This window comes from Erpetoichthys calabaricus, chromosome 13, assembly GCF_900747795.2.
Source record: "Erpetoichthys calabaricus chromosome 13, fErpCal1.3, whole genome shotgun sequence".
In the NCBI taxonomy this organism is placed as follows: domain Eukaryota; kingdom Metazoa; phylum Chordata; class Cladistia; order Polypteriformes; family Polypteridae; genus Erpetoichthys; species Erpetoichthys calabaricus.
This window is the reverse complement of record NC_041406.2, coordinates 106281315-106303053: the sequence shown is the minus strand read 5'-3', so window position 1 is coordinate 106303053 and position 21739 is coordinate 106281315. Positions and strand designations below refer to the sequence as shown.

The 21739-nt window shown below is 36.4% G+C and overlaps 1 protein-coding gene across 1 annotated transcript in view; it reads left to right on the top strand.

The window, feature by feature from the left end:
• The window catches only part of epb41l4b (erythrocyte membrane protein band 4.1 like 4B), a 547093-nt gene that overhangs the window by 215614 nt on the left and 309740 nt on the right, over positions 1–21739 (top strand). Inside the window, exons 3-4 of the mRNA XM_051936130.1 lie at positions 5014–5056; positions 15424–15502. Of these exons, the coding sequence (XP_051792090.1) occupies positions 5014–5056; positions 15424–15502 (122 nt within the window). The remainder of the gene's footprint in view (positions 1–5013; positions 5057–15423; positions 15503–21739) is intronic.

Sequence of the window (21739 nt, the reverse complement as noted above, 5' to 3'; positions counted from 1 at the left end):
GAACACGCGACATATAACCGAGCGTGGGAGAAGCATGGATTTTAAACATGCGTTGAGTTCATCTGCTGGTCTCCCTCGTGAAATAACTGGTAATGTTTGACTAAAATCTACAGCGAGTAAAATGACATTACCTCCTTTTTTTTTTTTTTTTACGATCTCTGAGATCTTGCTTTTTTCGGTTCAAGGCTTCATAAGCTCTTTATGTTCTATGGTGTACTTATCCCAACCCATCATCTTTGAATGTTGCAAGACTTTCGCCTTGTATGTAGATCGGGGTAATTACATTCATTGCATTCCAAGTCTGAATCGCAATCTGATTGTATGGGTGGTTACCTGGCACTGTAGGGTTGCCACCTGTCCTTTAAAATACGGAATCGTCCCGTATTTGAGAATGAAATTGCGCGTCCCGTTTTGAATCAATACGGGACAGGACTTGTCCCGTATTTTTTTTATCATTTTTTTTATCATTTTTTTTAAAGCAGCGTCTCATGCAAATCATCCCACACGCATTTTATGAAGATGCCTCCTTTCCTACTTTTGATTGGGTAATACTTGATGTCATCGTTAGTTTGATTGGTCTTTTTAACTGTCCAGTGAGGAGGGCGGGTCTTTTAAGTAGAGTTTGCAAACTGTTGGCACTGGGATGTGGCACCCGCTGCAGTATGCATCCGTTATTTTTTTGTATTAAAAGTGGTAACCCTACCTGGCAGGTAATACTTATGTTTGGTCATGAAGTCGTCTAAAATCCGCCACGTGCCCTCTTTTAATTGTGAGAAGCAGATACATATAGCCAAATTCTCGCGCTTTGTTGCGGCGAAGTACTGCTTTTAAATTTTTATTAAGAAGAAAATAAAACCTTTTTAAACGGATCGAAAATATACCAATAACAATTTGTTAAGGATCTGTTTTTTTGTGAACCTCGCTTTTCACAGCTGTCCCGCTACGGCGTGTGTTTCGTTTATTTGACAGTATGTAGATCGTGGTAATTAAATTCATGTCATTCGTTTTCTGAATCACAATCTGACTGTATGGATGGTTACCTGCCAGGTTACGCTTGTGGTTGGTCAGGAAGTTGCCTTACATCCGCCACGTGCCCTCTTTCTGTTCCCAGAAGGTGATCATAGAATGGTTTTAATAGTTTACTTTCAAATAATGCAAAGAGTATGCAACACGTGTTTCTCCTTAATTCTGGGCTCATCAGGCATACACACTCACTGCATCCCCTCTCGAGAATCGAATATCGTCAGCGCCAGAGTTGAAGCCCCTAACATTGCGGTCAGCAAGTGGGCTAACATCCGCCATGTGCCGTCTTTCAGTTGTGAGAAGCAGATCATAGAATGGTTGAAACTGTTGCCCCTAACGTTGCGCTACGGCGTGTGGTTCGTTTATACCTCGTGTCTTCTCATTAAACTTTTATCTCGCGAATATGTTATTGCAATCCGCAGCGGGAGCATTTCTATAAACTTAATTTAAACTTACGTTTTACACCGTGCTTTGTTTCCCTTATGAACATGCTTGTATGCTTCACTCGCTCCCTTCTCAATTGTTTAATGAATTTTTTGTTCTTCGCTGTTTGCGGCTCCTGCTTCATTTGTCCCTACTGCGTTCACAGTCTTTTCATGGGATTACGTGGGAGGCGTGATGACGTGACACTCAACTCCTCCTCCCACGGCCATCGAGCTGCCGTCCATTGCAGTATATTGTGAAAAAAGAGGTTCCAGTTATGACCGTTATGCTTTGAATTTAGAAATGAAACCTGCCTAACTTTTGTAAGTAAGCTGTAAGGAATGAGCCTGCCAAATTTCAGCCTTCCACCTACACGGGAATTTGGAGAATTAGTGATGAGTGAGTCCGTCAGTCAGTCAGTGAGTGAGTGAATCAGTCAGTGAGGGCTTTGCCTTTTATTATTATAGATATATGTATATGTATATATGTATATATGTATATATGTATATGTATATATGTATATATGTATATGTATATATGTATATATATATATATGTATATATGTATATGTATATGTGTATATATATATATATATGTATATGTGTGTGTGTATGTATATGTGTGTGTTTATGTATGTGTGTATATATATGTTGATATGTGTATATATATATATATATATATATATATGGATGTGTATATGTATATATATGTAGATATGTGCATATGTAGATATGTATATATATGTATATGTATGTGTATATATATATATATATATATATATATATATATATATATATATATATATATAAATAAAAGACAGCAACACTTATAGCAATGACAACACAATTACATTGACAATCATGTTACGTTATTTTTAAAATGTTTCCTTTTTTTTTCATAACCTCTTTAACACACTACTTCTCCGCTGCGAAGCGCGGGTATTTTGCTAGTCTTATGTATAACGTCTACGCATGGAAGTGTGTCTTGTCTGTCTGTCTGGCCCGGAAGTGAAAGGCATGAAGCTCAAAGAAAGCGACTGTCTCCAAAGTGAAACCGCTGAGAAAAGAGATAAACTCGCTTAGCCGCTAATACACAAGCTAGGTGAGGACATCGGCAAAACGAGACCTCCGAGGAGCAAGAAACTCGCTTAGCCGCTGACAGACAATGGAGGTGAGTACGTCGGCAAAACGAAACCGCAGAGAAAGGAGCTTAACCGCTAATAAACAACCGATGCGATTGATTGATTGAAGTGCCAGAATCCATGGTTTCTCGGAGCCCGGGCTTTTTATAGCACGACATAACTAATATTTAAATTATCCTAAAACAAAAACGCACTAAAATAAAGCAGAAATATTACAAGTTGTGTTTAGCATACTGTAAAAGCACAATTTTTTAGAAACTTCCTTTAATGCTGATAATTTTTTCCCCACTCTGAATAAAAACTGTAATTATCTAGAGAAAGTATACAGTTTTCTATAAAGAATATAAATTCAGTATAACTGGAACATACACTTCACAAAGTATTCCAAAATAGCAAGTGGCCTTAAATAGTAGATGTGAAAGTTCCTGTTAAATGGATTTAAACATGTACTGTGTGAAGTTAAATTATTTGATATATCACGAACAAACAATGCATTATGAGTGCCACTTTTTTGTCGATGTTGTTAAACATGCTCGTAACATGGTTGTTTTTACACCTTTTTCTTGGCTGGCGCTGTGTTTGCTATTTGCATCAACAGCTGTCCAGAATTTGTTGTCAAACTAGTTGTGCTTGCCTTACATGGACTAAATGAAGGGATGTCAGTATTGCATCAATGGTTATCTTCTGCTAAGTAACAAATGATGCAGAAAAAAGTGTGCTGGGTGACGATAAAGCAGCAAAGCTGGCAATATACTGCACTTTAAGTTGACATTTGTTTAAAGAAAATTAATGTTTTCAGGATGCATCTGTGATTAAACTGCTGTGACTGTACATGATTCAATACATTCATCAAATTTGTCATCAGATATATCTACAAATCATTACTTTTTCCTGTATATTCTGTTGTACATTTTGAATTACCTATGCACAATGGTTTGAGAACAGATATATACTGAAATCAAGTGATTTTTTTTTTCTTTAGTTTACAGCAAGAAAACTTAGGTATCACAATGCAACAATTCTTTCTACTTCACCACAACACAATCTTAGATGTTTGTCAGCATAAAACAAAGAAAACCCACAACTTATTGTCTCATTTTTCATACATTTTGGCTCTGCAATATCTATGAAAATGTTGTGTGCATGCCTTCTTCCAGCATTGTGATCTACATCTCCTTTATCCACTCTTACCATATTGCCGTGGAATTTGATGTAGGCTTTGTACTTTATACTCAAAGTTGTATGAAAAACATTTTTGATGCAATTTCAGATGAGTTTATATAATCATGGACTGCGGAACCAGTAGGGGGCTGCTTTTTGCCTCTAACATTCTGTGCTATATTTTACATAACTATTAAATTAGATTTGTACTGCTGGAAAGTGATAGAATTGTGTGTGTTGGTCAAGCGTGCAAATAAGGATTTCATTGTACTTTGTACACATGGCAGTGAATCTGATCAAAATTTATTGCATTTTTTATTAATTTTTGTCCATGTACATGTCATTAGTACATTCACAATATCAATCAACAGTGAGCTTTGTGTGCATTTTGGAGTATGTGTATTGTGTGGACGCACAGTAAAAAATACTGAGTTTAGCTGTGTCTTTTCCAGGTTTCCAAAGCCAAGCAGCCACTGATTTAGCAAAATAGGATCTAGTATCATAGTTGTAGCAAAAGATAACCCACAGTCCAAAGAAGTTAATTTAAAAACAAATCACAAAAAATTGATGAATAAGATATATACATAAAATTAAAAAGTGAAAAATGAGATGAAGCTTTCTTCTCTGTTGCTACAGTCAGCTTTCTCATGTTAAGTTTCAGTTACATGTGCTTAAATGTATGTTTTCTAAAGTATATTCTAATAAACTAATAATGTTACAAATTATGTTATTGTTTCAAACAGTGTGCCATCCATGCCTTGCCAACTTCAATGCAAAAAAATTTAGTATGAATCTCTAGTCAGAAAAACAAAATGTTATTCACAATTAAAAATTGAGTTATGGTAATAAGCTTCTTTGATATATATGGGAAAAATAAGTCTCAGAAAAGTAACAATGGCAAGTTACTGTAATAGGTTTTGCAGTTGTTTTTGAAACGGCAAAGACCATTATAAAAAAGTTTACCTAAAATGTATTAACTTGTGGTAAAGTGGCAAGACACAACAGTAAACAGTTGAATTGTCCTTTACAGGTGTGACTTTCCTATAGGCACAACTGTATTGTGAATTTAAAAGCCAGTCAGTTTTTCAAAGATTAAAAAAATAACAGGTTCATCTAAATAAATGCATATTTAACAGCAGAGATAGACTTCCATTGCCCAAGCAGGGATTTATCATGAACAATTTTATTATGTTATTTGTTAGGATAATACAGTATGATGATGTTAAAGAATCTTTTTTGTTAATATTTGTTTGTTTTATTCACAGCATTGGCTAGATGCCACAAAGCTTATTAAGAAGCAAATAAAAAGTAAGTAATTTGTATCCTTATTTGAATATTTTGATTGCATGTACAGTATATAGTGTTCCTTAATGTTAATAACTAGTTTTAGGTTTGATACATGTTCATTTAGGTCTTCCATGTATGAATTACAAAAAAGAGACATGATATAACAAATGTAGTATGAATTAAATTTTTTAGGTCGGTCAGAAGGAGTTATTCAAAGCAAAATACTGTATCATTTATCTGGTCAAAGTGAGCATGGAATTGAATACTTTTTTTTTTTGCTGCAACTAGAGTGACAACTAGCTGAAGTTGGCCAAGTATAATTGAGTATACAGCAGCAATATGGCTGTTAGCATTTCAATAGGTTCTTTCATTTACTTGCCTTCTAAATATGTTCTTTTGTATACAGCATCTATGGTACAGCCTGGAAATAAAACAGAGAATCTGGTTGTCATATTGTCTTTGATCTAAACACTATCCAGTCATGAAATCAATAGAGAGATACTACTAATGCATCATTTAGCAAAGGAAAGAATGTTGGTTTATTTCAGAAAAATGCACCAACAATTAATTAGGAAAAGATTACTTTTCTGTTAAAAAAAGGGTTGTTTTTTGTCAGTGATTCTGTATTTTGTATGTAAATCTATATGGTTGTGAGACATGGACGCTCATAAAAGCAGTTAGAAGAAAAATCAATACCTTTGAGCTATGGTGCTCGATAACACTTCTACGAATCCCGTGTACAGCTAGGATTACCAACAAAGATGTTCTTGAGCATATAAACCCAAATTTGTCCCTGGAAGGCAATATAACCTGACAGAAACTGACCTATTTTGGACATGTGATGAGAGTAAATTCTCTAGAAAAGGAAGTATCAGAATGGTCAGTGGTAAAAGGAAGCAAGGGAGTCCAAACGTCCTTTGGCTGGATATCATCAAGAATGACACGGGAATGAACATCAAGCAACTGAAAGAAGTCATGGAAAACAGGGAAGCATGGCGAGTATCCAAGGGTCGGACACGACTGAATGGATAGCAGTAGTATGTAAATTTATGATGCTGCCAGTGTGTATCTGATATCTCCATAGTAAAATACCTTACAAGGAAAAATATCTGTAAGGTAGAAAAAAGTGAAAAAGTCAAAATAACTGGCAGGGGATGGCAACAAGGAAGAATTAAATAGAGCAAAAACGTAATAAGAAAGTGTAGCCAAAACATTGCCATATATCAAAACTTGGAAGTAGAAAAAGAAATTAACATAATCAAAGATTGCCAGAGGATTTTGAAATTTATACCAAAGCTAGGATATTGACTCCACAACACCTCCATATTTTGTTGGCAGACCCTATGACACACTGTCATGTGACCGTCAACAAGTATAGCAGTTGCAAACAGTATATACAAAAACCATTGCAAAATGTCTGTAATCAAACAAAAAACTGAACACTAAATTGCCAGAAACCAGATGAAAATACACAAGTACATCAAATAATAATATTATTAGTTAACATCATCTTTCCTTTTTTTCTTGCCTAAACAAAATAAGTGGTTGCTGAGCATCAACATTTAACTGTTATATTTATTAATTGCACAAAGTATTCAAGTCATCACTATACAACCACTTTGGCACTGCCAAATAAAATGCAGCAAGGATCTGAACACTTTTTTTTTTTTTTTCTTTTCTCCAAATGTTTAATTTCCACCATACTGGGCAAATAGGCTTGCACCTATACAAAACAACACATACAAATCAATCAAGCTGCTTGGATGGGCCAGTTGGAACCAGCGCAGCTGTGCTAATGCCCTGCAAACTTTTTAAGGCTGCTAAAGTCAATTTTATTAGATATCTCTACCACCCCCCCCTCCCAAATACACCGAATAGTGCTGAGTTTTTACCCTGCCTTGGGAAGTAAAGCTGTTGTCCCATTAGTGACCTTAGATAATAATTATAAAAAGGAGTGACCATAAAGATGGATATTATTTCAAAACCAAAGGTAATTTCTGCAATTTGAACTTAATTCAGTTTCAAATTTAATGGCAGAGGAGAGAAAGAAAACTTAAGATGCTGGCATTTTTGCAAAAAGGTGGTCATTAAATTTTCAAATGCAAGCGATTTGTGGACACAATTAGAACATAATTATCCTGATGCTTTTGTACGTAATGCCCTTCACGTCTTTGTCATCAGTCTCACCTTCCACATCTGTTGCACTTTGTATAATTTCTTTTTGTAAGCAGTCCTGACTATCAAAGCACACATCTGAATATTTAGTACTACTAGTACTAAAAGTGCGTTCAAAGATTTCACTGCAAAAAAAAAAAAAACCTGGCCCTAAGATAGGGTCATAGTGTCTTCTTTTGGAGCAGGTGGACTTTATAGTCAGCTGGTAGAAATGTTACCTGGAGTTCAGCGGATACATGTTATGCACCCTTTGGTGGGAAATACTTTCAGTTTCATTTGTAACAGTATGTAAAATGATTTTAAAGATATTTTATACAGGTAAATGCAGGGTTGCACAATCATATATTTACTTCCTATTACAATTAGAGCAGCGGCTATATACTAATTGTGAAAACTGGCCATTACTTAAGTCCTGTTTTGTCAGAGACTGAGTTTTCCCAGTTACAAATTGCTGTAAACATCAAATGAGTGTTGGATGAAATAACAGATACAAACTGAGTATGCTGGCAGATCAGATGTACATCATTTGAATAATTACAGACAACCATTCTGAGCACGTTTTTAGGAGTCTGACACTGACAACATCCTAAAAAGTTGGGATTTCTTTCTCTTGTGCTCGCTGCATTCTTAAGATGAAAATGAGAAGAATGTGCAATGTTTAACCTACTTTACCTAAAACATAAACATTATTTTGATTTTTATTGTGTTTTCAACAGTAATGATGGTCATGAAAAATGCATACCTTGCAAAATTATTGCAGTACTCAACTTAAACACTTAAGCAACCATCTAAAATTCAACCACATAATGCAGTATGTTAGTGAAAGCTAAGCAGGCAGCACCAAGTCCCTGTAAACTCAGGTCACACGAATAAACATTAGCTGTTTATGCTATGACGCATGGCCATATCCAGCAGGCTATTGAAATAAAAATCAGGTAATGGTGTTCATTGCTTTTTATTTATCAAAAGACAAGTATCTGATTAAAACTTTTTGCAACGAAGGTTTAAAAAAATAAATAAATAAAAAATACCCATTGTAAGACATACTTCAACCTTGGCTGTATTTATTTGCCTTTACTTTATTACACATGATGAACAAAAAATGAAATGGATCAGAAGCAAATGATGCTTTAAGCAGCCAGAAATGATTTGTGGTTCAGTGGAACTATGGAAACATATATGAGCATAACGGTTCATTATATTGATCAGGAAATTACTCTGTAATGCAGATGCATAAACACAGCATACTTTCATCAAGAAACAAAACATAGCTCCTCAAGGAGTTGCACTAGTCACTTTATGCTTGCAAGAAAAGAAGCATTTGTGCGTGATTACATATAACAAGGTGAACATACAGTGGGAACACTGTTGCTGCCAATGAATCAACCAGATTACAATGCTTTGGCCTCTTTAAATTGAGGATCCTATGGCATTTATGCTAATATTAAACACTGTGCATACCATTATGATTATGCTGTTGTAATACTGCCATATCTTATATAGGTAAGATAAATTACCTGATAAAGTACAAATGTGGCATACAGTGCACATGTACAGATATTCATTCTTGATTTGATGATGCTGTACTGTTATTGTAGCAAATTACATAAATTGCACAAGGGCAGCAGCATTTAACAATGTGTCACAATCTGAATGCTTCTTGAACTTGGTACATATTGTTACATTTAATGCTGTTACATATCTGTGCAACAGAATTATCAAATTGTGTTTACATTAAGTTCTAATTTTACATTAGTATCAATTAAAATTTTGTCTGCTTTGATATTACAAACATTGAATTTTCTTTTACTTAATGCACCAGAGCCTCAGTTTAACATTCCCATATTTAAAATTCCCCTAAAATTACATTTTTGAATAGGGAGTGCTGGTTGTGGTAGGGGGCGGCACGGTGGCGCAGTGGTAGCGCTGCTGCCTAGCAGTTAGGAGACCTGGGTTCGCTTCCCGGGTCCACCCTGCGTGGAGTTTGCATGTTCTCCCCGTGTCTGCGTGGGTTTCCTCCGGGCGCTCTGGTTTCCTCCCACAGTCCAAAGACATGCAGGTTAGGTGGATTGGCGATTCTAAATTGGCCCTAGTGTGTGCTTGGTGTGTGGGTGTGTTTGTGTGTGTCCTGCGGTGGGTTGGCACCCTGCCCAGGATTGGTTCCTGCCATGTGCCCTGTGTTGGCTGGGATTGGCTCCAGCAGACCCCCGTGACCCTGTGTTCGGATTCAGCGGGTTGGAAAATGGATGGATGGTTGTGGTAGGTTTTGCAAAAGAATACTTGTTTTGAAAACAAAAGGAATGTTTGTGTTACACTCATTTTATTTAATAATTATTTGAATGTCAGTAATTACTGTTTTTACTGTATTACAAAAACAGTGACAGATTTTTAACAAATGTGCTGTATTTTATTGTAAAAAATGTAAAGTTATTTTGCATTATATTTTATCCATCATTTAACAATTTCACATTAATGATGTAAGTGGTTTCCTCCTTAAACGTGGTTCTGCTGTACTGTATTTATGCAGAATACAGTATATTTAGTTGACAACAAAAAATATGTATTTCATTATAGTGCAATTAATCAAATTTATATTTGCAATGTTAATATCAAAGGCAATATTCACATGTTATGAATTTTGTTAGAGTGCAGCCCTAGATACTTTTAATAATGTTGTAACATTCATGGAATTCGGGGTGTAGGTCAGCCTTGCATTTTAAACCACAGCCTCTTAAGAAGATTCCATATGGATAAGGGGGCTGTTTATTAATCTGGTTTGCGACTAGCATGTGTCACATAACATTGAGTCACAAAAACCACAGAGCAAATTTCTCAATGAGTTGGAGAATTCAGTTTATTTTATTACAAAAAAATAACTTGCTTAAGTAAACATTATGAGCACTGTAAGTGTAAATCAGATAGAATGGAGATCAAATTTCAGAAAAATTTTGATAACGTGGAGATCTGTATTTAAAAAAAAAACAAAAAAAAAAAAAAAACTGAGAACATAAACTGCAACAGCAGGTATCAGATATGACCAACTTTTCCCAGCGTTACTGAGTGTTCTGCATGCTGGCCACATCTACACATTGGATTAGCCCTCATGAAGAAGACAAGTAGAAACTGAACAATCATTTCCCTGTCAACTTCAAAAACTGCATAGAGTCTGACAAAGAAGTGGATTGGAATAGTGATTCCAAATTAAAAAGGTGTTTGGAGCTAAGGCTATTAATCTAGCTTAAACATTTCTCATGAATTTATTAGAATACTAAGAAATAGACATGTTAAAACCTTTCAATTGTTTAAATAACACACACATACATTTTATTTGCAGAGGAGAGCAGAGAAGGTTTTTCTAGGAGTAAAAACTTTATTTCTGTACTGGTAGTTACAAACACAAGTCCCTTTCAGAAGCGGTCTGGCCTCACAGGAAACAACTGTCAAATGTGACCGTTCCGCCCACCGACTCCTGGTCAGAAGAACACAAAGTCTTCCTCTTCAAATGGGTATAGTGGCTTGGGAGCAGCAACCGGAGCAGAGTGGTGTCTGGGGGAGAGAGGACAGTAGAGGGAAATATTAGGATGGCAGTGGCTCAGTCTTTTAAATGTTTGAAGCCCCACGTGAGGAGCACATCGAGCAGCAAGCCTGCAGCTGATCTCGCACAGAGGAGGGGGAAGAGTGTGCAAGAATTTGTATTTCCCATTAAAACACTGTTTAAGAGGTAGTTTCTGAAGAGCAGCTGTATTTTCATGTGGCAGCAGTCACTATATACTGTATAATACAAAGTTGAATGACTCATTCACTTACTCATCAACAAAAGCAATATTTCCCACTTAGTTACAAAGCTCAAATTTGGTAGGATTGTACATCTAGGGCAGTAGGTGCCTACTAAGTAAGTATATTACGATATATCAATATTTAGGGAAGCCGTCCCATCTAGAAAAACGAAATACCCCAAAATCTCAAAAATGCTTAGAATTATTTGATTGTAATTTGGTGATGTTATGTAAAAAGAAAATTAGTTGACCTGTGTTTTATTTTCCGATCTCTCTCTCTCTCTCTCTCTCTCTCTATAAATATACAAAAATATTGTCACATCCAGGGCCGGCCATGAGACAAATGCCTCAGGCAGTGCTTTGGTCAGGGTGGTATTTTCATGCATTATTTTTTTTTAACATTCCGAAACAATAATGTAAAAAAGTTAATTGTGTACGTAAAGTATTATATACACATCCAGTATTGTATTTATATCCTACTTTTCATTTATAGGTTTAAAATTTCCTATTAGGCGGCTCACAGCGATATGCCTTATGTCAATACAATGTAACACAATGTCCATTTCTTTGATTTATACATATTAACATAGGTGCAAGGGTGTTGTAGGAAGGGGGGGGGGGGGGTGTTATGGCAGTACTGGTGCAATGCTAGAGAAATGTGAAGGTAAAAATTGCACTTTAAGTCCCCCACCCACACACTTCATGTTTCTGTAAGAAGACTGATTCAATATCATTTCACATAAGTGCTAAATAAGTTATCTTTGAGTAGCACTAAAAGCAAAACAAGTCTCTAGTACAGGAATCACTAAATGACGGATCCGGACTGAGTGATAGCATTATCTGGACTGTGACGCATTTGTGATAAATGAATGAGAATGAATGATAAAATTTTTTCCCCCCTTCCTGAAGTGTGTGCATTGCTTTGTGTCACTCAATAGAGAGCAAATCAATGCAGTTGCTACAGTGCATGGATAAAATGTGGATTTCACAGAAAGAAATAACAGAAATGAAAAAGCAGCAGGGAGCATGACTTGTTCCAACAAAAAGGAAAGTACCGGTAGACGCAGAAAACTGAACTTTCAAAGATGAATGGACATTACCAATATATGTTAATTCTTCCCATGGGTAGTTCAAAACCAGTTTGTCTCATATGTTCCAAAACTGTGGTTGTAGTAAAAAGTAGCAATGTGAAGCGCCACTATGAGAGAAAACACGGATCATTTGCAGAAACATATCTGCATTAGTCCGAAGTGAGGGCATGTGAAATAACAGAACTGATTGTCCACTATGACACATCCACCAGAATCCACTCACATTCATTTATAGCCCAGCAGAGTGCAAATGAATGTTCAATTAAAGTAGCATGGATTTTGGGGCAACATAAAGACATTCTCTGATGGGACTGTTGTAAGCAGTGCACTTTGTTTGTTTTATTCAGGTGGTTCTGTGTTCTTTTATTTAAAATGTGAATATGATAGGCCTACTTTTATTTTTATTAAGCAGTTTGTTTTATATGTTAAAGATAATTATTTGTATTACATACGAATACAAGGCCAATTAAATTTAGAGGGTCCACAGATTTAAAGTCCTTACTTAGAATTGAAATTAAATATTGTTGAAATTATACCTTGTTTATTTTAAAATAGACATTCAATGACTACATATGCAGGGATCTGAATCATAGAACAAATGTGAGGCTCAGACTTTTAATAGGAGAAAAATTTGTTGGTTTGACCTGTTTAAATTTCAATTCAATACCCCTGCTCCAGGGCCACTGTATTTAACTCGACAGTCTACCAGGTAGCTTACAATGCTGACTGCCCTAATATAATGACAAAATTCTGAGAAATAGAAGTATAATTATTATCCCTACCCATTATTCCCGTTTGCAGTATCTTTGGGAATGTATGCAAAAAACGCAACATAGCCATCCAAGTAATGCACAGTGTCAGTTTTTAAGTGAGATGTGAGTCTTTTTTAAGCATGCCAGGATCAAAGGTGTATGTGGAGCAGTTTTTTCCAACCTTTTTTTCTGTGATGGCACTCTTTTTATAACCCAAAAAATATTAAGGCACACCACGATTCTACCAGCCAAAAAAGCAAAAAAAAAAATCTTAGGCATGCTAAACTGTCCAAAGGGGCTTTTTCAGGGGCAGCAAAATAGGCAGCTCAGAGATTGCTATTCACAGACACTGTACTTAGTGATGATCACTTAGGGTGCATTTTCTGCTGCTTTATCCCTTTCATCACTCATACAGACAAGGCTCTCTCTGCCTCACTCCACTAACCTTGGGGTCAGAGTCAACTTGTATGCCCACTGGCCCTTGACTCTGTGAGAGTTGATAGCGAACACACATCCAGGCAGATGGATCCCTGATACCTCTCCTTGATGCTAAAGTGCTCTCTAAGTGCTCTGTCTGCGAAATAGTGATCATGGAGCTGCTTTTATGTCAGCTCCTCTGAATAGTCCCGTCCTCCTTGGACAAGGCTCGACCACATGAGGAACGTGTCTCTCTCATGTCTGGTCCCAGGGGCACTACACTTTTACTTCCCATGTCACACCAGTTGAAAAATACTTGTGTAGAGTATAATGATGAAGTTGTTGATGGTGATGGACATTTGAGGATAGTATTTATGGAGTTTTAGCACAAGATGTAATGTATGACCATTTAAGAGATTTGTATTATTTCAATTAAATCAGTCTTTAGCAGTGCATTCAAAGTCAACAGTTGTTTCAATCATTTTTTTACTTTGACATATGTGTGTCTCATGTGCTATGCCAATTTGATAATTGATACATTGGCCTTGTTTTCTTATTGCCTTCTTTTCAACTTGTATTTTAGGAAGGCATTCTAATGCAGGTTATACTTGCGGAAGTAGTATTTTGTTAAAAGTACAGGATTAAGATCATTGTTTAAGTTTAAACTATGCCATTAATTTTTAAAAATTCCTTTGTGTTGATTCTACGTTAAATGTGTGATTCAGTGTGTATTTACTTCATGATTTATATATTAATTTTATAATTATGTTTTAATATTAGATGCAATTAATCATGATTACATTAATTACATTTCATTATTACATTAATTACATTACATTAATTTAAGTCCTCATTTTTTACTGCTAGAATATGTACAGTAGTTTGTAGCAGCTAGAAGGAATAAACAGCATCCACACCAGTGTTGCACATATTGCCAACAGTGTGACTTACCAATGCATGCAACTGGTTGCTTTGAACAGTATCATATGGTTCAAAATTATTTATAAAGCATTCATACATACATTGCTAGATTTATGTGTTGCACAATTTGAGTAATAACAAAGAATTTTTTCTTTCAGAAAAAAAAAAATCTTAAAAATAAAAGCCCTAAATTAAACAAACGCTTTATGTCACTTTTGTTTATTTTATTGTTTGTTTTTTAGAGGTATTACAGGTGTTTGCACTTTCAGGTTTGGCTGTTGCAGCAACATACCCCAAACATTGTTAACGTCAAAATCCAGCTTATTACTAAAAATCAACTCTGGACATTCTATGCCTCTCATCGGTGATTTGCCTTTTCAGCTTTATTTTGCATTTACGCTTTCTCATAGTTCTTGCTGTGCCACTGGCTCCCTACTGTCAACCAACTGAGCGCAAATTAATTTTATATAGATGAAAACTCCTTCTAATATCTTTTCACTTGTTCCCAGTTTTCAGACTTAAAACATTAATGTTGTTTTATCATAGTAAATGCATTGGGACACTTCTCCTTTAAACATAAACCCCCTTTTAAGTGCACAGGAACTTTTTAATACAAATCCACCATGTAATGTTTAATTCTCTGTCATTACTTTATTTTACTCATTCTTAGAAATACCAGCCTTTAGATATTTACAGTCCACAGTTACAAAACATTTGCACCCATGACTACTGACCAGTACCTTACTGACGGTAGTTTGGGCTTCACCCAAGTATGACTGTCACTATAGCCTTCCTATTTGGGAGTATTCTCTCTTACTCACCCTGACTGACATAGCTGAGAAAGGAACTTGATTAAAATACAAGTGACGTCAGTATGTTGTGCAGTCTGAATGTCATCAAAGTACTAAATTTCCAACCACTTGTCAGTTTTGGTTTTGCAATATGTGGAATCTAAAATGTAGTAATGTAAGTTCATATGTTGTAAATTCAATGTGTATTGTTTCAGGAACATGATAAAACAGTTCTTGAAAGGATCCAATCAAAGAGTTTCACTTGTGTTTAATTTTTGCTAAAATTTAAATGTGCCCAAGTTGTTACAGTTGCAGTTATTATTTATTCTGTTATTACTCTATCAAAAACATAGTCATTAATCAGTTATGTACAGTGAAAGCTTAATTTGTGTTGTTTACTGTTTCTATGTTCAATACAGTACTGTATATGCTATTTAATAGTAACTTCTGTCTTTTTTCCTTTAGTTGGTCCCCCCTACACTTTACACTTCAGAATCAAGTTCTATTCTTCAGAACCAAATAACCTTCATGAAGAGTTTACAAGGTACAGTGAGAAGATTTTTTTTTTTTGCCAATATTCTTTACTGCATATCTTTGGTGTTTTTTTTTTTTTTTTTATCTGTGTAGTCTCTAATTCACCCACAGTGTTCTTGTAGCATAATGTTAAGGATTTCACATAATAATCCGAGTTCATTCAAGTCAATTAAGTTGTTAGGTACTTTAGCACTGAAGCGATGTTTGGTTTTCCAGATGTTGCATGTTCTAGAAACTGAAATGAAATCAGATCAATAAGCAATAAAACTATGGTAAGCCAAGTGAACATTCAGAGAAAAATTCTACATAATTCAAAATACAGTTCAGCTTTTCAGATATGAGATTTAATTCTACATCTTTTAAAATTAGTTAATTTATATTTTAAGATAGCTTTAGAACATTTTTGAGATATCTCAGAATTACCTTGAATATATTTTAAAATATCATATAATTGATTTCCAAAAATCTCAGTCACTCCCAGTCAACAATACTGTTCTTTGAAAATGACTTCCCTTCTATTTTAAGACATAGCAAGATGTGCCAGAAGTTATTTTGGGATATCTTGAAATACATTTCAGATGTCTCAAAATGGACAGGAGGTTAACCATTAGAGATTAGATATCTTGAAATGACTTCCTTTTTTTGATATCCTAAAATGCATTTGAGATATTTTAAAATAAAATTAGACTTAAAAAAAATTTAAGGTGTTTTTGTGGAACAAGAAAACATTTTAAGATATCAGTAAATTAATCTGAGTTATCTCCAATTGAGTCAATGTAAAGGTATTTGAAATGGATTTTTAGATATGTTAGTTTAAGAGAGGCTCTGAAACAACACCCAGACATTTGAAGATATCTACAATGCACTTTGAGATGGATGAAATACACTTGTAAAATTGTCTTAAAATGCATTTCAGTTATGCCATTTTAAGATATCCTCAAATAAATTTGAGATAATTGAAAATGTTTTTAAGATGCTCTGTCTTAAAATAGATACATTTTGAAATAGTTTTAAATGCTAATTTGGCTTGCCATAACTCTTTTGCTTCATCATATACTAGGATATGCTCCAGCTTTCCTCCAAACAGCCCTGTCCTAGATAAATGGTTTAGGAAATGGATGGACAATAAAACTATAGAATATGTCAGGAAGCAAAAATATATATTAATATATTTTTGAGCAACAAGGTGTTGCTTATTTATGAAGTGAAGATACAGTCTGTAATCCTTATTTTGTGCAGCTGGTATTCTACTTTCTCCAGGTTATTATAACCAGGCTGTAATATTTGAATGTTATTGTTAAACTGTTTTCAATTCTTATCTTAGCATTAGAATTACCAAAGCCTACGAAAAACTCATAATCCCAGCCCACCTTAAATTCCTTCACACCTCTCCATCAGTGTCTTTTGTGTTGTAAATCTGTTGCTATCCCATTCCCCACCCACTGCTGCATCTCAATTCACAAAGAAGGTTCTCAGTGCTCAGTGTTTATCTTGGAGTGAAGTGCCTGGAGTTGTATTGGGTAGATAATATATCATCATTTGGAATTCATACATGTCATGTGTGTTCTGTGGCTACAACAATCTATGTAAACACATTGTTAAAACAGAAACATTTTTAATGTTTTTGTAATAATTGACAAAATGTAGACATGAAGTGTATAGTGTGTGAAGCCTGAAGTCCAAATATCAAATAAACACTTTCACAAAAGGTACAAGTATAACAAAACAAGTGCGCTTTTATTCAAGAATATAACAAAAGAAAAAGAAAGCGGGTTAGGGTAAGTTATTGATCCGACAGCTTGTGTGGTGCAGTGGTAAGAACTGCTGACTCCTAATCAAGAGGTTACCGGTTTGATACCGGCTGCCTCCCAAATTTACCATTTTGAGTAGTGAGCTGTTAATATTATACAATAAAAACATACATTTGATTTGTGTCTGTAACAGCTGGTGTAAATTTATAGTACTTGTAAAAGTTAGTGTTTTTTTTTTTTTTTTTTTTTTTTTTTTTTTAAGTTTTATTCTCTCAGTCATGTTCACGCTCCCACAACCCTTGATCTAATGCTATTTTCAGATAAAGACATGGTATAACAAACTTTTGTTATACCACCTCTTTATTGGAAAACAGTGTCAGATCTTGTGCTTGAACAAGTCTGGGACTGGGAAGACTGTGGACGTGGGTGTGAGTGACTGTAAATGATTATGGATGTGAATTTTTTTTTTTTTTTTTTTTTACTCAGTTTTATTCTTGAGTGTTCCTGCTCACGCTGAATTAGTATGCACTTTCTGGTCCATGATGTCAAAGCAGCAGTGACAAAAAAAGAGAGACATAGGTATATATCATCATCTTTATAATATATATCATATCATTATAATATATAACACCATCCAACCTCTGCTCCTTAGGGAACAAGCTGACAGAGATGGGAGTAGATTCATACCTAGTTGCATGGATTGTGTACTATCTTACAAACAGACCTCAGTATGTGCGTCTCGGAAACTGCAGGTCTGACATTGCGGTCAGCAACACAGGAGCACCGCAGGGGACTGTACTTTCTCTGGTCCTGTTCAGCCTATATACATCGGACTTCCAATACAACTCGGAGTCCTGCCACGTGCAAACGTTCGCTGACGACACTGCTATCGTGGGCTGCATCAGGAATGGGCAGGAGGAGGAGTATAGGAACCTCATCAAGGACTTTGTTAAATGGTGCGACTCAAACCACCTACACCTGAACACCATCAAAACCAAGGAGCTGGTGGTAGATTTTAGGAGGCCCAGGCCCCTCATGGACCCCGTGATCGTCAGAGGTGACTGTGTGCAGAGGGTGCAGACCTATAAATACCTGGGAGTGCAGCTGGATGATAAATTGGACTGGACTGCCAATACAGATTCTCTGTGCAAGAGAGGACAGAGCTGGCTATACTTCCTTAGAAGACTGGTGTCCTTCAACATCTGCAATAAGATGCTGCAGATGTTCTATCAGACGGTTGTGGCGAGCGCACTCTTCTGTGCGGTGGTGTGCTGGGGAGGCAGCAATAAGAAGAAGGACGCCTCACGCCTGGACAAACTGGTGAGGAAAGCAGGCTCTATTGTAGGCATGGAGCGGGACAGTTTGACATCTGTGGCGGAGCGACAGGCGCTCAGCAGGCTCCAATCAATTATGGAGAATCCACTGCATCCACTGAACAGTATCATCTCCAGACAGAGGAGCAGCTTCAGCGATAGATTGCTGTCACTGTCCTGCTCCACTGACAGACTGAGGAGATCGTTCCTCTCCCAAACTATGCGACTCTTCATTTCCACCTGGGGAGGGTAAAGGTTAACATTATTCAAAGTTATTGTCTGTTTTTACCCACATTTTTATTACTCTTTAATTTAATATTGTTTTTTTGTATCAGTATGCTGCTGCTGGAGTATGTGAATTTCCCCTTGGGATTAATAAAGTCTATCTGTCTATCAATCATTTTATGACCTGTATAGTACATTTTGGAAAACATTGTTGCAGTAATGCAACATTATATTCCAGTGTTCTCCCTAGCATCTTTTAATTTAGTTCAGTGCCCGGCTGTCATCTCGCATGATGTTGTGAGATGACATCCGCAGATCTAATGTCCCTTGCCATCTCTGCAGATCGAGTGGGTGGGTGGGCAAATATTTTAGAAGCAGGATCGCAAGTTGCGAGGGGAGAGGCACGGGACAGGATGTTGCAGATCACTCGATGCTATAGTGGGACGAGGTGGAGCGGAGTTCACAAGCAAAGAGTATGAGGAGGTGAGCTTTCGAGAGGGGGTGTACATGGTAATAGTGGGGGCGGAGCAGCTTAATACAGGAGCAAGGAGTATGGAGAGAGGTAGGCGGGCGAGAGGGGGCTGTACATGCTTATAATGGGAGCGGAGCGGCAGTTCACAAGCAAAGAGGATGTGGAGGTAGGCGAGCGAGAGGAAGACTGATAAAAAAAACTTCTAGTGGAGATATCAGCAAAAGGGCGTCAGGAAGTGACGTCTCTGTTCTCGGCGTCAGTGCAGTCTGTATACTATAGTGCTGCTAAGCGTACAGCTGCTCTCTTTTTGTTCAGTACATAGCAAACCAATATATATACAGTTGTTTAAGCATTATGTGTGTTCTGTGTGCAAAAATCCTTGTAGCACTCACTGTGTTTCTTGTTAAAGTGACCCCATCTGCCGTTCTTATATTTGCTTATATTTGGACCTGCGTCCATATTGCAAAAAGTGTGCAGAAACCATGAGCAAAAGTTTTCTCACTGAATTGCTGAGGGTTTTGTACGGAAGAGTATTAGGGCCACGGTGAAGAAAAAAAACACTATGTCGAGGATAAAGTCAACATGTTGACTTTATTCTCGACATTTCCACTTTATTCTCGCCGTTTATGTCGAGATTAAAATCGACATTTCCACTTTATTCTCAGTTCTATTTTGTCATTAAAGTAGAATGTTGTAAACTAAACTTTATCCTTAAATTAATGTTTAATTTACTAGATTTTCTCAAACCCCGTCATAAGTTAATGTAGCACATTAAAAGTGTTCCCTGACCGAGTTGTTAATCACTACGTGCTTCTTAAACTGACTTTCTCTTGCACTAAGAGGAGGCGCAGGCAGAGATCGCCGCACAGAATACATTCACTTCATGATATTCCTGCTCTCTGAACATTTACAATGCTAAGATAAATACTTGATATCATTTTCATGATGAAATGCATTAAAGCAGGTATTAAATATACTTGGTAGTGTGGTGGTAGGACAGCTCCCTCACAGTAAGGGGTCCCCAGGTGTACGTTCAGTGTAGAGAACTTTATGGCAGGTGTGACAAGGCTCCAAAAAACTGGATGTATGAATGGGTATCGCACAGGTTTAACTTAAATATTGTGTATATATTGGGTTCCTGATCTGGTGGTCGAAGATATGAACACAGAATTCAATGGATGTTCTTCTGAGCGGGCTTTCTTTATTGCATGCGTGCTGTCTCTATCTGATGTACCAAAACACGCAGTTCCTATCCTTTCTTTTTCTTTCTCCACATAACCAATCACCACACGATAAAACGTCTTTGTGAAATTAAAACTAGTTATAAACTTAGACCACGGAGTGTTCAGAACTTTAAAAAATCTTTGTTATACATTTTTAATTATGACATCCATTCATGATTGCACCCATCCCAGCAAGCATCGTGTGTGAGACAGGAACAAATCCTGAACTGGGTGCCAGCTCATCGCAGGGTGAATACGAGCACACACATACACACTAGCAGGGTCAGTTTAGCATCACCAAACCCCACATCCTACATGACTTTGAAAGGAAACTGAAGCACGCCGAGTAAACCCACCAGAAAAACATGCAAACTCAAGGCTGGGAACACCCGGGACTCCCTTTGCTACGAGGCAGCAATGCAACCTCCATGCCACTGTGCCCCCACGTGTTTAGTACAAGCTTTAATGCATTTCATCATGAAAATGATATCAAGTATTTATCTTAGCATTCTAAATGTTCAGGGAGCAGGAATATAATGAAATTAATGTATTCTTTCTGGTGATCGCTGCCTGAGCCTCCTCCTTAGTGCAAGAGAAAGTCAATTTAAGAAGCACATAGTGATTAACATGGGTCAGGGAACACTTAACACAAAGCATTTAATGTGCTACATAAGTTATGATGGGGTTTGAGAAAATCTAGTAAATTAAATATTCATTTTAAGATGAAGTTTAGTTTACGATGTTCTACTTTAATGACAAACTTCGAGAATAAAGTCAACATGTCAACTTTAATCTCGACATAAACTGCGAGAATAAAGTAGAAATGTCGCGAATAAAGTGGAAATGTCGACTTTATTCTCGACATAGGCGTTGAGATTAAAGTGGAAATGTTGAGAATGCGTACCTGCCGTAGTTCAAGTGTGCATTGAATATCCAACAGGCTCTCACTTTCCCACTCAAAAGTCTTATTCATAGGTACTTTTAATTTTTTCCAAACGCTTTACGAACATGAGTAAAAAAAAAAAAAAAAAAGTGTTCAGAAAACAACACTGCTCAGTTATTTCAAAAAAGAGGCGCCACAAACTAATGAAGGTGCAGGGTCAATTCCTGATGTGGCAATTTCAAACAAAGACATTGCAGAGGCTGGTCTATCAGGGGAAATCTCTTCAGCACACACTCTACCAATTGATAAATCTAAGTACCGCTTGTCCGGCATTAACAAACAATGGTTTGAAGATTTTAATTGGCTAATGGTCAAAGAAA